General features: G+C 50.3%; 2 protein-coding genes across 4 annotated transcripts in view; one reads left to right on the plus strand and one right to left on the minus strand.

Moving 5' to 3' along the window:
• Positions 1-11607, plus strand: part of FANCC (FA complementation group C) — a 246018-nt gene extending 234411 nt beyond the window's left edge. The window contains exon 16 of the transcript XR_006737903.1: positions 10660-11607. The gene's annotated coding sequence lies outside the window, so the exon portion shown is untranslated. The remainder of the gene's footprint in view (positions 1-10659) is intronic.
• The window catches only part of LOC123646463 (aminopeptidase O (putative)), a 349846-nt gene continuing 335718 nt past the window's right edge, over positions 1391-15518 (minus strand). For 2 of the 3 annotated variants that reach the window (XM_045563458.1, XM_045563459.1), the window contains 3 exons: positions 8028-8114; positions 6136-6280; positions 1391-2629 (listed from right to left, as the gene is read on the minus strand). In XM_045563458.1, coding sequence (XP_045419414.1) covers positions 6140-6280; positions 8028-8114 — 228 coding nt within the window. In that variant the 3' untranslated portion in view covers positions 1391-2629; positions 6136-6139. The remainder of the gene's footprint in view (positions 2630-6135; positions 6281-8027; positions 8115-15518) is intronic. The other variant, XM_045563463.1, reaches the window with a different exon arrangement.

The raw sequence follows: 15518 nt of genomic DNA on the forward strand, positions 1-15518 counted from the left end.
ACGGCGCTTGTGGGCTCTTCCTGCCCTGGGCCCCTCTGCTCGCGGAAGCATCTTGTTGGTAGAACAGGTTTGTTTCTATCAGTTTATTTTACCCTCTGCGTGGGGAAGGGGAGGCAGCTGGTATCTTCACATCTGCTTACCCGTGACTGGGCCAGCCCATGGCTGCGGGGAACCGCTGAGAGGCAATTGTGCCAGTAAGTGTGCCTGACTCCTACGCAGACGTGTCTTTGCACCTTCCCCATGGTGACTAAATTGTAGCAGAGTCAAGTTCAAGTTTCCATGCTTTCCAAAGCAGGCCCGTCCTTACATCCCAGTGGATTAGGAGTGGAGTCTGCCCTCGTGGATGTCTCGGTTGCCGCGTGACCAGATGTCCTTGAGGCGTGTCTGGGACATAGGGGCATCAGCAGGTTTGTTACACCCTGAGAGGTATCGTGTGAAGGAAAACGCTGAGCCACATGGACTCGGGTGCAAGTCCCGCCTGTCACTTGGTACGTGAACTGTCCAGGCCTGATCCACAGCGGTACTTGGGTTCCTTGGCACACCCACGCCCTTCTCTCCAAGACAGCTGGTCTTGTTTCCCAAGACTCCTGTGTCCTCTGAAAATACCCTGCCCAGACCAAGCCATCTCTCTGAAGGTGCCACAATCATGTCGATAACGCAACCCACTGGGACGCAGCACGCTTTCTAACTGCAATCCTGTCGCACTGCCCTCCCCGACTGACATGAGCTGGTTACCAACGTGACACTTTTTCCAATCAAACGAATCATTTAGAAATGGAGAGCGCTGTCCTGTGTCTCCTTCCTGACCCCGAGACCTGACTGGCTGCCGTTCTGCAATCCAGAGGCCTCTCTGAACTTTCCCTCAGGACACGCTAGAGGAGCGGGCACAGACGGAGGTCAGTGGTGTCATCGGGCCAACGGGGAGCCTCCTGCTGGACTTGGCAGCCCAGGCCACTCTCCCGCATCCCCCCATATCTGCAGGGACAGCACCTGGTGTCAGCAGGGCACTCCCTGGTCTGGAGGCAGCGAAGGCCAACTCTGCCCACGGGGCCTTGGCCAAAGCTGTGACACTGGTGTCCAGTTCTGATGAGCTGCCCACTGGCCAGAACCCAAGTGGCCAAAGCAAGTGGCAGGACCCGGTGAATCACCGGAGCAAGGGGATTAGTGGTCTTTGTGCAAAATCCCACCTACTCAGCAGTTCAGCTCTGCCTTAGTGGTTTTCAAAGCACACAAAGCATGGCTTTAACTTTGGGAAAAACAAGACCACACCAAACCACTGGGCCGGGTGGCTGCCCGCAGCTCTCTGGAGGGCAGAGGTGCCTCTGCACACGGTGGGAAGCTCCCACGGCCTTCCCTGCTCTACTTCAAAGGGAGCCAAACACAGGAGGGCCAGAGTGAGAGAGTGTCGTTTACTCTAAGTCATCACAGAAAGCAGCGTTTGTATATTTATCCCGATTCATCAAATTTTTATTCTTCCACCAATATGGTATATAAAAAGCACACATAATGATATGTAAAGCACATGCAACAGCAACTCCCTAGGAAACCTTCTAGAGTGACAGTCACTGGTACAACAGAGTTCTAATGAAGATTGTGTTCGAGCCTCATTTCACTCCAAAGAGGCCGGAATGCAAAGAGCCACCGGGGCCGGGCAGGAGGAGAAACTGCTGCCGTCTTAAAGTTTGCTCTTCTCTTTTAGCTGAGCCTCGTGTAGAACCGCGCTGCAGCCAGAGCTGTGGTCCTCAAGGCGTTTCAAACCATCCTTGCCTGTGACGGTACCAGGAAGCTGCTTCAAGCTTCTGTCTTTTAACTCTAAACATTTGTGGGAGAGAAAAATGACATCACCACAGACTCCCGCGGTGCCCGAGACTGTACGTGTTAGACTGACTGCTGTCAGCGCTGCCGTCCTGCAGAGCCGCGCGGACACCAGGGAGGCGGGAGGCGGCACCACGGCGTGGCGAAGACCTTTCTTATACAGACTTTCTTCTTATTTTTCAACAGTATCAAATTCAGAAGCAGACAGGAATACAAAAAAATAAAAGCCATTGTATTTTTATTAATATATCTTATTTTCTTACAAAAAGATACTAAAATTTTGGAAAAATCTATATATTGGTTATATCAATCAAAATAAGTCTGCGGAATCTTTCAGGAACGACCCAGAGGAGGACATCGAATGCTGTGCACTGGTCCCAGCATACAGAAGCTGCATGACTTTCTGGAATCACAAAATACCCACATGCGCCACAGGCCGAGGGGCCGATGCAAAGTGTCCAGCAGAGTTTCCAGTGTCTCTCAGATACCTTTAATCATCTGTGGGGAAGAATGGCCCGAAAGTCACAGGCCGGCTGCAATTCAGATCCCCGTGGTCAGGCGGCACCTCTGGGGTGGGGGACAAAGGCAGCCGCGCAGCCCTGGAGGGAGAGACGGGGTTTACGAGGATTTGCCTTTTATACGTGCCCAGTCGGGACCAGCCTCTGGCCAAGAGAAGCACCAGGACAGGAACACTGCTGTCGGCTGATGACTTTAGCAGCCACATAATCCTCTCTTTGATGTCCAGGGTCAGTGTGAGCCTGGTCCCACCGGGCTTGGAGGAGACGTATGAAAGAGAATCTCGCTGTGATCTTTCCTGCAAAGGAAACAGCAATAAAATTTATGACCCAGTCACAACAGAGGAATTCTTGTAAACGAGGACGTCTGTGCGCCTTTGCTCTCCACTTTAAAGGGAGGACTTCCATCGGAGGACAAGGATGAGACCCGGGCCACACTCACAACCCTGGGAATGGGGTTGACAGCTGAACCATGTGATGCTCACTTTGCTCACACATGGTTATGAAACCCACCGGGCCATAACTTAGGCTTCACTTACAAGACAGACACGAGAAGGAGATCCCGTTTCAGACCTACCTTCACTCTAATTGCTTTCAAAAAGTCGAAAATCTCCACCATGAGAGGTGGGCCCTGCCACCGTCACACGTGCGGGGCAAACACCACACTCCGGCGCTAACCCCATCCTGCCTTTAGGGGTGGGAGCTCCTTCCTTTCGTGTCAGGCAGGTTCTATGACTCTACAACCCCCCACACCGCAGGAGCACATACAGACGGACGCCGCTGCCGCTGCCACTGGCCGCCGTGTCTGCGGTGGGAGCTCAGCCGCTCTTCCGTGGGTGGGAGGCCCAGCTCCCCCGAGCCTCGGGCACTTACGGACAGGAAGGCTTTTTGCTCAAGGGCTCGACTCCTGTTCCTGCTGAACTGAGCCAGTGTGTAAAATGAGAACTGATATCAGCTCAGTAGGCACCGGAGGGCGGGTCCAATCGACAGCCGGAGAAGCAGTGCCTCCGCCGGGAGCGCAGCGCCGGCCGCTGTGGCTGCAGGGCAGAGAGCTGGGCTGCAAATACAAGAGAGAGTTCACCGCGCTCGGGAAACGACAGCAAGGAGTCTCCTGGGAAAGCACAGCACCCGCCTCACAAGCAATCAGCCACGACATGGTTTTACCCGACTTATGATGCATTTGGTTTTAGTTTTTTGTAAGAATAATTTTTTTGCAACTTTCAATACATACGACCCTTTAGACAGACGTATGATTAGTGGATTTATGTCTCTGTAAACAAACTTAAGGACCACAGGTACATCGCTTGCATTCTTGACAGGAGACAGTGCGTCCTCGGGACAAAGTGCTCTTTCATCCTCCAGAATCAGCTCTGCTCAAGCCGATGCTTGGCAGCGGCCAGCCCCGTCTGCAACGGCCTCTGCCCCAGCGGCTCCAACTTAACTGCCCCCATCTCACCTTCTCTTCAGGTGCAGAACTTAGCCACTGTGAACAAAGCGGAAACCAATCACTGTTCACCAATCAGCTAAGCTCTGCACCTTGTTAGAGAGGTCATCGCTGGGCATAAAGAAAGAGCCGGTGAGCATCTTCTGCGGTTGTTGGTTTCTTTTGTTTCCAAAGAAGAGCTATGAGAGGCATCTGTTCTCCAAACTGCAGAGAGTGACTATGGTTTCTGGAGGAGCAGCCAAGGTCGTGGCTGCGTGGTAATCCCTGGCAATGTGATTTTAATCTTAAGTCACAAATCAGCATGCCAGGAACCCAAGCAGCCAGAGCACCCGAGAGCAGCGCCGTGCCCTGCCGGCCGCTCCCATCTGCACACACCGGGCTTCCGCGGAAGGACGCAGGGCGATGACGCCGCCTCCAAGCCTGCTACGCTAGCAAATGGATTGCATTTGTTTGCCGTTCATTTACACAGCGTCCTAGAAGTATAAGTTTTTAAATTAAAAGGACTTGGAGATGACCATAAAAATGCCAGTGCAGCTTTGGAGCAGGAGAAGAAAAATGCGTGGACCAGCCATGTGACAGAATTGTGGAAGGAGGCTACCCTTGGTCTTGGTTTACTGCCTGTAACCCTGGGGACAAGATCCTGCCCCCCACACACAGATTCTAAATGGTCTGGGAAGCCATGGGGGCCTCTCAAGTTGGGAGGGGTTTCCCTGTGTGACTCAGGAGTGGCCCTGGTCACTGTTCATCAGTGGGGTGGGGGGTGGGGGTGCTCCTGACCCTTGCTTCACCTAGAAGGGCAGGGACAGGAACGAAGATCTCAGAGGGGGGCAAGGAAATGGCAGTCTTGTGACCAGGACGACTCCTCTGCCTGCTTCAGGGCAAAAAAAATCACAACGAAGAGTCACAAGAGCTGTGTCACCTGCTACGGTTCTCCAAAATTTGGGAAAGGAGCAATCAAAGGAAAGTTTTGCCTTATTGTAGTTTCACATTCTTCAAATACACACACTCTCCATGAAAGTAAAACTCTAAAGCAAAACATGATTTATAGACTGATTACCATGAGGCTGGCACCAAGGTAACCGAGACTGTTTCTGGCTTTTAAACTGGCCCATCTTAAGGACTGTCTGAAACCACCTGAAGAGGGCGTGTGGGGAACACCTGTGTGCAGCTGTGTCCCTACAGTCACTACAGCTGTCCCCACTCTTCCTTCTCCTGGCAAACACAGCTCCCGAATCTTCTGGAAGAACATCATACTTTAGGAAAACTTTTTTTTCTTCAGTATTGGAGTTCTTTCAGATCAGTAAGATACTTAAACATATTAGACATAAATAGTTTTTATAAGAGCAAAACGTTAGAAGCAAACTGAATGTCCAACACTGGGCTAAAGAGAATATCAACACAACATTCAACATCCATTAAAAATTATATTTGTAGAGAAGCTATGTAACAACATGAAAAATGCTTGAGATTTGATGCTAAGTTACAAAAAAGATCAAAATTACACATGCCCTATTATATCATGTAAAACCTTGAAGAAAAACTGAGAAGACACAGAAATGATGATGACTGTTAGGGAAAAAAGAACACACTGAGAATCCCACAGTTCTACTCAGCAAACTTTATAGACCACCGCTAAATTACAATAATAGTGGAGAAACCCACATTTCAAAATTAACTGCTAGGAAGTAAATCTAACAGGTTAATTTGAGGCACAATTAAGAGTAAATAATGTAAATAATCTAGGATTCTCACCCCAGTGTAAGCCAGGGGACACGTTCTGCGCCAACACAAGGTTAAAAAGAAGACCTGCCCTCCAGACACGGGAGCAGGTGCGTGGTGCATGTGGCCGGGAAGACCTCCCGCCGGCCGCACGGGTTGGGCGCCGGCAACCTGAGGAACCTCAGAAGCTCACACACAGCCTAGGAGGAAACGTCTGCGCCAGAAGCTAGGATTCGGAGTAACACGGCACTGACTCCTGTGTCAGCCTTGACCTTGGAGGCTATGGAGCAGCACTTTCACTGGGTTTCCCATCCCACCTCTAAACCTACTCACGATGTTCTCTCACAATCTTTGTTCCTATACATATTATAAAACCCAAAGTGGCCAAAACGGTGCCAAGGAGAGCTGTTCTGCCTCGAGGTGGACAGCCTGTTTCCCAGGAACCGTGGTGGCCAGACAGGACGGCCCTGGACCTGGGGCCTTCACGCCACCACAGGCACCGACTCTGCCTGCTCTGCAAGGCCACCGGCCACCCAGAGAGGGCGCAGACCACCAATGCTGTGGGCTTATCGGTTTATTTGGCTCCTAAGAGGCATATCTGGTTAGCACCCAATGACAGAGAAAAGAAAGGGAGAGAATCACCTGTTTAAAATAACATTTCAGCCACCACCTTGGCTGAGGATCTGTCCATCTGTGCCTTGGCCAGCTCAAAGCACCTGCGGGCAAGCTGCTGCTGCCTGGCGTCCTCGCTCACCATCAGCTCCCCATAGAGGTACACACCCATGGCCTGCGGGCACAGAGGCCAGAGCGCATTAGAGAAGGGAATTACATGCCCAGCACACAAACGTGTTGGTCTGGAAATTATAAAGACCCTAGAAAAGATACAGACAGTTGGTTAGTTGTACTTCCGGAATCTGCGGTCTTCAACCCTGTCTTTCCCTTGTTCTCATCAAAACCCCAACGAATTCTTAGCTATCAATGGACTCTGGTGATTTCACTGGTGACAGAGTGACAAGTGAGCATTTCCACAGTGACAATGGTGTCAGGATGCTCTGGACAGACAGTTTCCGTCATGACCACTGTGGACAATCTGTGTGCAGACAGGCACACGGGGCGGCTTCCCAGAAAGGTGTGTCCCAGGGTCCCCCCAGGAGCAGCAAGTCCACCGCCTACTAGGGGCAATGGAGGTCACGGCGCACAGCAGCTGCCCACGCAGGGGGGCTCACGCACCACCCCAGCAAAGACGCCTGTCCCCGCAGCCCCACCTGACCCCTTGCCCTCAACTAGCCCCACAACTGCAGCTGACACTGGCCTTTCTGTTCTGAGAACAATGCTGCATGGACACACATCTGTACTTTCCCTACGTTTTTAAAACAGCCAATGATGTTCTGGAAGACCAAAGGACCCCTGGGTTCTGCCCGCTCTCTTGTTCGAGCTTAGTTATGCCACGAATTACATTCTGCTGGAGCAAATTAAAAGGAGGATCTCAAAGACAGCACAAGATAAAAACTCAGTAGTTAAGGGTTCAAAGTGCTTTCCCAAAAAAGCTGAGACACGGTGATGCTTATCTGGCAAAGATCATGGCTCTGAATATAGTGCAGTGAATTTTGGTCTTCAGAATAGGCCTAAAGTTGCTCTTAAATTCTGTCCTTCTTATACTCCCATATGTTTTTCCAAACACCTCTTGCTCCACTGTGCAAATGTGACATTTCTGCTGGTACAAAGCCGTGTCCTTTTCTTTGTGGGAATAGCGAGGCCCGAGGCACTGCTGGCTGGCTGCCCCCCACACTGAGACCCCATCAAAAGTCCTTTTGTTTGCTCCACCCCCACCGCCCACTTCAACTGAAACGCAGCTCCGCGCCGTCAGCCTACAGCGCTCGGACAGCTCGTTCTGAGGCACGCGCTGGTGGAGGCAGGCAGTGGGCGCAGGAGGCTGCAACGCGTCACACGAGACACCCTGAGTGGTGACCCCGATGCACACCGAAGACGTGAGAGACAGCAAGGACATCCCCAAATATGTTCATGCGCATCTGCTTCCTGTGGGCTCCTAGGAAGGAGGCCACTTCCCTTGGTAAACAGTGAGAGAGGCCCTCACGGGAAGGACACGCAGCGCAGGCTGGGCCCGGCCCTGCAGGTGCAGACAGACCAGATGGCCCCAGCCAGTCGGGGCTCTCCCCGTCCAACCTGCACGTGCTCTAAATGAGGGCTGCTGTGGACGGCTGCACACCACTGCGTCACTGAACCGCAACTGTGGCCCGGGAGAGTCCCGAGATGTGGTGAAGCCAGAGCATGCTTCATCCGATGACAGGGGGCCCGCAGCCAAGGCAGCCTTCAGGGGGCATAACTCACTGCTTTAAAGGGACACCACGAGTGGGGGGAAATCAGCTCAGAAGTGTAAGATACTACCTAGTACTTAAAAAATCTCTGGAAAATATTTAATTATTTGTTATGAAAAAGATGTCAAGAAGTTGGGTCCCTGTGTGGTCCCTGGGCAACATTTAAAGAATCCGAATCTGCTGAAGAATGAAACTAACCTGGTCCTCCTGAAGGAATGTCTCCACACTTCCGTATGCTGCCGTGTACTTGTGCTTAACGATGAGCTCGCACCACCGATGGCGGACCTTGAGTAAGAGAAAAAAATCCAGTCAGCAACCCAGCCTTGTAAGTTTCATGATGAAGAGACTTCTGTATTATAAAAAGTTACTCTGAGTGTATTAGCACTGTTGGCACTTTTAGTTTTACATTTCATTTTAATTTAATTTCTTTTTTAAAGAAAGGAATAACATTCCTAATTATGAGGGCTGCTCGTCAATTTTAGGTGGGGGAAAGTGTATGTTTCAGATAGGTGTTCCCTGTTTCAAACGTGATTTTCCAAGATAGCATACAAAATGCAAAACGTAACTAGGAAATTCAAGGCGCATCCCGACGGGCTGCTGGAGCTATTCCCCGCAGTGTGCTGTCAACGAAAGTTCCCCTTGAAGCCACGGCCACTTAATTTCCTGTAACAGTAGATTCGCTCCAGTGCTGCTGATTTTAACAAGAAACACAGTGAGGGGGGAAGATGCTGCTTGCTGAACCCCCTAGAAGAGGCAAAGCAGAGCCCTGAGAGTCTGGGGAAGGAGCAAGCTCGGGACGCCCTTGATGTGGGGGGTTCCTGTAGTGCCACCATGTGCATGTACGTTTGCACAACATACTGAAAACAGACGAGCTAAAAGTGGATGCCATTCTTTTAAAAGATACACTTCACTAAAGATTTATCTGCAGGAACTAGCCTGGACACCCCTCCCTGCCGCCAGTCTGCGGAGGCTGTTAAGAGTCTGATGCCAGCACTGCTGCCCTCTGGAGATGGAGGCAGAGCCACCGTGCGAGGGCGTTCCCTGCAGCCAGGGGCAGGGGCATCTCTCTCAGGATCCAGCCCCCGCCTTTTCTACAGCATCAAAGCTCTCAGTTACACCCAGCCGCAGTCTGCCACTTTATACTCCATTAGTGGATCAGCATTAGCCATATATGGAAGTGATTATGCACATTTTTCAAAAGCCTCCTTGTATCACACCTTGTTTTTATGGCCTTCAAAAGAGGGAGACAAGTTATAGTAATCCATTTGTGGCAACGATAAAAATGTAAGCAATTTCAACATTTTGGCTAGGGCTCTTGTAAATCACATTATCCACTGACCTGGCTGATCTCCCTTTAATCTACTCTAAATACATTTAAATGGAAACAGTTAAGAATGAAGAAAAGAATGGAGATACTTGTAAAGTAACAGCTACACAGAGCTCTCTCAACCTACAAATTGTGTCTGTGCATTATTGAGTCTTGTCTGTACAATAAACAGAGCATTTAGCAAACTTAAATATGAATGAAGAAAAGAAAGATCTTTTGGAAAGCCTCCTCCCCCAGCCTCCGGTGCCCTCTGAGACCCAGGGGTTAACTTGGGAGTTCTGCTGAGCCGCCCTGGGCTCCAGGCAGGCAGGTCCTTTGAGCTTTTAACTCACGATGCCAGCTCCACAGGAGAAGGGCCGGTGGGAGGGACAGTCGGGACCCGGATGGCTGCTCTGCCTGCTCTGGGACTTGGGGAAACAGCCTCACTTCTAAATGCAAAACAGGAACCGTGTTGGCACCAGCTTCTAGGGACGGGAGAACCCTGTCATCTTCTAAGTGTTCTCACTACCGATACTTGGACATCTGACCACACCACACCTTTGGCAATGACTGTTATTTGTCATTCTAAAGCATGGTGGGTGTGTGTGGGGGGGGAAAGGTGCATTATATTTTTAGATTTGATTTTGAGATTGGAGGGTTTAGTCTCTCATTTTCTTTTCTTTTTGCGCTTTCCTTCATCTTATTTACATATCCAGAAATAACAAAACATAAATCAGGGCCTATTTCCCAGTAGGACAAGGCCCCCCGGCCGGCAGGAGGCAGAGGCAGAGGCAGCCACAGCGAGGAAGGTCCAGGAGACGGCTGTGTGAAAGGGGCTCTTTCTCCGCCAATCTGCAGTCAGCATTCTCACCACCCCTCTTTCTGTTAGAAGTAGTTTATTATCAGGATTAGCAGGACATCCAGTCTTGTCATCCCTGAAGGCTACCATGGCCTCCAGGAAGGACAGACCAACCCCCACCCCACGCCCACTCCTACCGCATGAAGAGCAGGAAAAAACAACAAGCCTTTTCATTATGAAGAACTAAATGCATTTCAGTATTTCAGTGACAGGATGTTTAAAAGACATCACAAAGATGCCGCAGGAGACTGAGCCCACCAGATAATTCTTGTACTTGTGCAAGGTTTTTGCTTCTCTTTGTATTTCTCTGAGAAACAAAGAAAATCCTTATTTAATCCCCAAACTCTCAAGGACCTACAATTCACATGCCACTTGCCACCACATGGAATGGGACATCAGTGTTTCCAAAATGGGCACTGGTGGAATGTCCCATCTCCAGGTCACTGAGGGGCCTCCTGGCACGTGACCAGGCCACCCCTCCTGTAGGAAGCGCCCCCTCCACTGAGGATGGCAGGAAAATGAGGTCTGCGTGTGGGCAGCTGGAGCCGAGTGTTCAGCAGCCAGTCTGCAAGGGGAAAGCTGTCCCTGCTATGCATTTGTGCTCATTTTTAATTCATTAACCGGGGTGGTGGTCAACCTGTCTTTTTTTTTTTTATCTTACTCAGATTAAAAATAAACAACAGAGACGCTGCATGCACCCAAGACAGAGAGCACCTGGCACGCTGCAGGCATCCAGAGTCTCTTCTGCCCCCGAGCCTCCCCCCACAGCACATGGCGGAGAGACTGGCCTTGCTGGGACCTGGCAGCTGTCCTGCATGACTAGGAAGGAGTTTCCTTTTCCAGGGGCAAAGGCCCCTCAGCCCCTTCTTTGCACCCACACCCACTGGGAGCTGAGGGAGTGCTGCAGGCTGGCCCCGCTCGCTCAGAGTGAGCCCTGTGCCTTCTTGTACTTAGGAAGCCGGATGCTGATAGGGCCCTTCCTATTCCCCTGGGCTGGAGGAACAGATGACTGGGCTCCCGGGGAGAGCCAGCTTTGGCAGCCTGCCGCAGACAGCACTGCCCCCCAGAGAGCTGTCCCACCAGGGCAGCAGCAGCGAGGGCTAGAGGGACCCACTTCGACGCTGTCTCCTTCCAAGGCCTGGAAGAAGGGGAGAGAGGAACTCAAGATCAGACCCTCCTCCTCCCCCAGCCCCAGGCCACCCCCACAAGCCCGGACCCAGGCGGGAGATCCGAATTTTAAACTGGATGATGGAAAAAGTGGCATCTACCCGAAATGATGTTAAGGGATCCCTGGGAGATTACACAAAGCCCAGCTGGGAGCACGGATGGGAGAAAGATGTAACTATCATTTTAGACCCGACCAAATGAGACTGATCAATAAATTAATCACGTCTCAAAACAAAAGTCAACTTCTATTTCTCACCTCTTCACACTAGAATACTTTTCCTAAATTAATATAGAAAATACTGTAAGGTCTTCCCAGCCTGCCCCAGAGACTCTGTCCTCAGTTCCTGTCATGGAGGCAGCCACTGTACCAGCGTGCTTTGTATTAATCTGTACCCCAATTAATTTATACATGAATTACGTATAAATTAAAAAATATATATAATACAGTAGCTTGACTCGCCATTTCCATGAGTACAGAAGATTTCCTATTCCTTGTATTAACAGTTGCAGGATATTCTATTGTTCCATGACTTAACCAGACCCTTACAGATGGATATCAGGTTTGTAACAGTAAAGACTGAAAAGGACCTACGATGCAGTGAAAACCCAGGTGCACGTGTCATGTCACACTCTGAGGGTATCTGTCTGCTAAATTCCTAGATGTGAGTTTCTGGATCACTGTGCACATCTCCATTTTGACAGATATTGCTAAATTGCCTTCACCGAGTTTGTAGCAGTTTACACTCCTGCCAACAATCTATGTAAGTTCCCACCTCCCTGCACCACCATTGGGTTATAAGCTTTTGATAAGTGAAAAATGGTGTTCATGGAGGTACTTTGTTTTTTAATGTTGAGAGTGAGCTTAAGGGATGTGACTATTTACAAAGGTGGGGGCAGGGTTAAGGGTGGCAGCCAGGGACAGTGGAAGCTGTCACCACCCACTGGCCTGAAAGGGAAGGGGCGACTTCTGGAACAGAGAGCGCTAGAGTCCTGGGAGCGGCTGCAGCCAGCAGGGGAGCTGGGGAAGGCCACCACTGGGAGCCCGGGTGAAGGAGTCACGTCAGGACAGCTTAGATGTTCTAAGTGGTTTTTCCACGTACATAAAATCCTTCCTGAACACTGTTCGTACTCTTTCCCATGTTTTCCTACTGAATCATTGGCTTTTTTGAGTTAATTTGTTAGATGCTTTTGAATTTTAGGGAAATCAGCTTGTCTTTGATGAAATTGCAAATATTCTCTCCAGTTTGTCAATCTGTCTTTTTGACTTTGTTCATGGTGGGTTTGCTTGTATTTCTGAATTGCATGTAGTGAGTTTATCAATTTTTCCTTCCTGTGGCTTCTCAAGTCTCTTCATTTACTTTTAATGTTTCATGGGCATATACATTTGCCAAAGTGATCAAATTGTGCACGGTAAATATATTTTATTGAACTTCAACTGTCAACAGAGTTGAAAAATTCAACGACTTTTTAAATTGTGATTAAAATTCATCAAGTCCGTCCAAACTCATACTAGCAATCACCTGAAAGCCTACGGTCCGCACACATTTCAGTCCTAAATCAAGAGAGGAAGGGTCAAGGGAGAGAAAGGCCCAAGTCAGTGTGGGAGGGAAGCAGGGTGGGCAAGGAGAGAAAAAGCAAGAAAGCAGAAGAGAACCAGGAAAAGCTCTGCGAAGTGGCAAGACACAGAGCTGCCCATGGTGGTGAGCACGGAGCCCCGGGCGCCTCAAGTGCCTGCACTTGCTCCCGCCGTTTCACACCGGCGTCTGGTGCACTCGGCACCAGGAGCTGCCAGTGCAGACACTGGGGAGCCGACAGGCAGGCGGTCAGAAGTTGGAGAGGCAGGCACAGCCCAGGGCCTGGCTGGCTCCTCACCTGCTCCCACCACTGCTACCAGCATGGGGAGGGTGACTGATCCACAAGGAATACTGAGCACAGTGCCTGGTACAGGAACAATGGCCGGTGACGAAGAAGAAAGATGATCTGCACTTCTGGATTCTTCCAACGTCATCACAATGAAGTTGACTCTTGCATGGCATACCGATATGCACCCTTGAATACTGTAGTCCAGTAAAAATTACTTTGAAGATCTGCTTTTCAAAGTTTTCCACTCAAGGGACACTAAACAGAAAAATGTGAGTGCTGCCTGTAGTGCATAGGTGGGTCTTACGCCACTAGAAATGGATATCAAACTTTCCAGGTTTCTGAAGCCTCCGTGCGCACAGTGTAATGAGAGCACAGACATTAACACTCCTCCAGAGGGCTCAACATGCAGCTGGTTCTTTAGGGCTGGGCAGATGTGAGGGGCTGAGCATTTGGGGTGGGAAGAATGGAGGGTAGGTATGCAGAAGCCAATGCACGTCAGACCTATGTCTGATGATACGGAATTAAAATTCTTGAGTAATCCAGACAACAGCTCCAGGATGGTGGCTGGGGTATGTCTGTGGTAACAGGCCTGAGCCTTCTGGGAGACCTGAGCAGACATGCAGTCTGGATCTAAAAAGCATCTGGCTATGAGGCTGGTGGCTCATTTATTCCAAACACACTCACGGCAGCCAACTATGTGACAGGCATCGGGGAAGTGGTGGGGACACAGCGATGGCCAGCACGTACAAATGTATGTGTGTTCATGTGTGCAGACGTAACCATGCATATGCACAACATGTACACACACACTGAAACAAAGGAGTACCTTCCCTCCGTATACGCAATACACTCTGGTATTTTCACTTCTCCTTTTTTTTCAGTGCTGGTTGGTGACCTACTAAATTGATCTCATGACCCACTGTGCCTTGACTGCCCCACAGTGTGAAAGCCTATCAGCTGGACTTCCAGAGCCTGGAGATCCAGGCTAGAGCCACATCAGCTGGGGCAGCTGCTCTAACCACGATGGCTCCTGCTCTGTCTCCCCAGGATGGGGGTTAGAAGAGCTGTGACCCCTCTGGGCTGCTGGGAGGGCTGAAAACAGTTGCCCACTGAAAGTGTTAGGATAGTGATGTCAAGTGCTTGTCTTCGAAGCAGCAGTATGTTTCTGGCTGTCTTTTCTACTTCCGAAGTTCTATTATTTATTGATTCCATAAAAACTCAGCAGTATGACTCCAAGGAAACGTGTTAACTGATGGAGTGGTAGAGCAAGGTGCCTGTCAGATGGTTGCTCTAGCTGACAGGATGGCTGGTAACGGCACCACAAGGCAGGGCGGATGTGGAGGGGGGGCCACAGTCAGGGTGGGGCTGATCCCAGGGGGAGGGTGGGGTGGCAAGCACGCAGTCAAGGAAGAGCCCTGGATGGGTCTGCAACCCCAGCAGCAGCAGGACAGAGGTGGCAGGGGAGCCCCAGAAGGGAGGGGCCTTGGGGGAGTGGGTACTATTCATGCCATCCCAGGATGGGATGGGAATGTCTTATGAATGATTTGGGAATTTTCCAAACCATTCATGAGACAGATCCCTTAGCCTTGCCCTTAGCATCACCACCCAAAAGGCTCCGCTGAGCTGAACTACTTAAGGCTCAGAAATACAGTACAGCGTGAAGCCTGTTCTGATTTTCAGTGGTGCTTGAAAAATGGCTCCTGCCTAGTAGGGTCATTTATATTCTCAAACCATGTCTCGGATTCAAGACACAGGTCCCATGACCCAAAAAGGGCATTTCTATGGTATGATCATAACTTTAATTAGGATATGTGGGGGGGGGCTCCCCCTCATTAATTGCTGTCTCCTGGAAATAGGGGAGAAAAGCCACTAATGGACAACGCCATTCCCCCATCCTAATCTCTTTCCAATCAGAAATATTTTAATGTGTCCACATATAGTTTTGTAATAAACTCTAGAACAGGGACTGGCAAATTTTTTCTGTCAAGAGCCAGATGTTGAGCATCTTGACTTTTCGAACCATTTGCCACTGTATGGCCAAAGCAGCCCTAAACAACTCTTAAATGAACGGGCATGGACGTGGCTGCATGTAGATAAAAAACATTATTTACCAAAACAGGCAGTGGGCTGCACTGCCCAGGCTGTGGCCCGCTGACTCCATTCCGGAATGGAAGCCCACGCCACCAGCTCCCAGAGCGTGGCACAGGCGGTGGTGTGCAGTCTGCGTTTACCCCTAACACCTACCAACACGATGCCACTGCACACAGAGGCGGGATGAGAGGTGCACGATGGGCCCCTAGGAATGGGCCCAGGCCAGCTTCTGCACAGTCCCACCAGGAAATCTAGGCTGTTTCTAAAGCTAGACCCAACTCCCCAAGTCCTATTCCTTCCTCTGTGGGTCAAATTCCTTCTGTACAAGGAAACCTGGTCTGGCTTTAATTCCCAAACTGAGATTTATTAAAAGGGGATACTATGTCTCTCTGGCCTCCGGGCC

The sequence above is a fragment of the Lemur catta genome, chromosome 10 (assembly GCF_020740605.2).
Source record: "Lemur catta isolate mLemCat1 chromosome 10, mLemCat1.pri, whole genome shotgun sequence".
Classification (NCBI taxonomy): Eukaryota; Metazoa; Chordata; class Mammalia; order Primates; family Lemuridae; genus Lemur; species Lemur catta.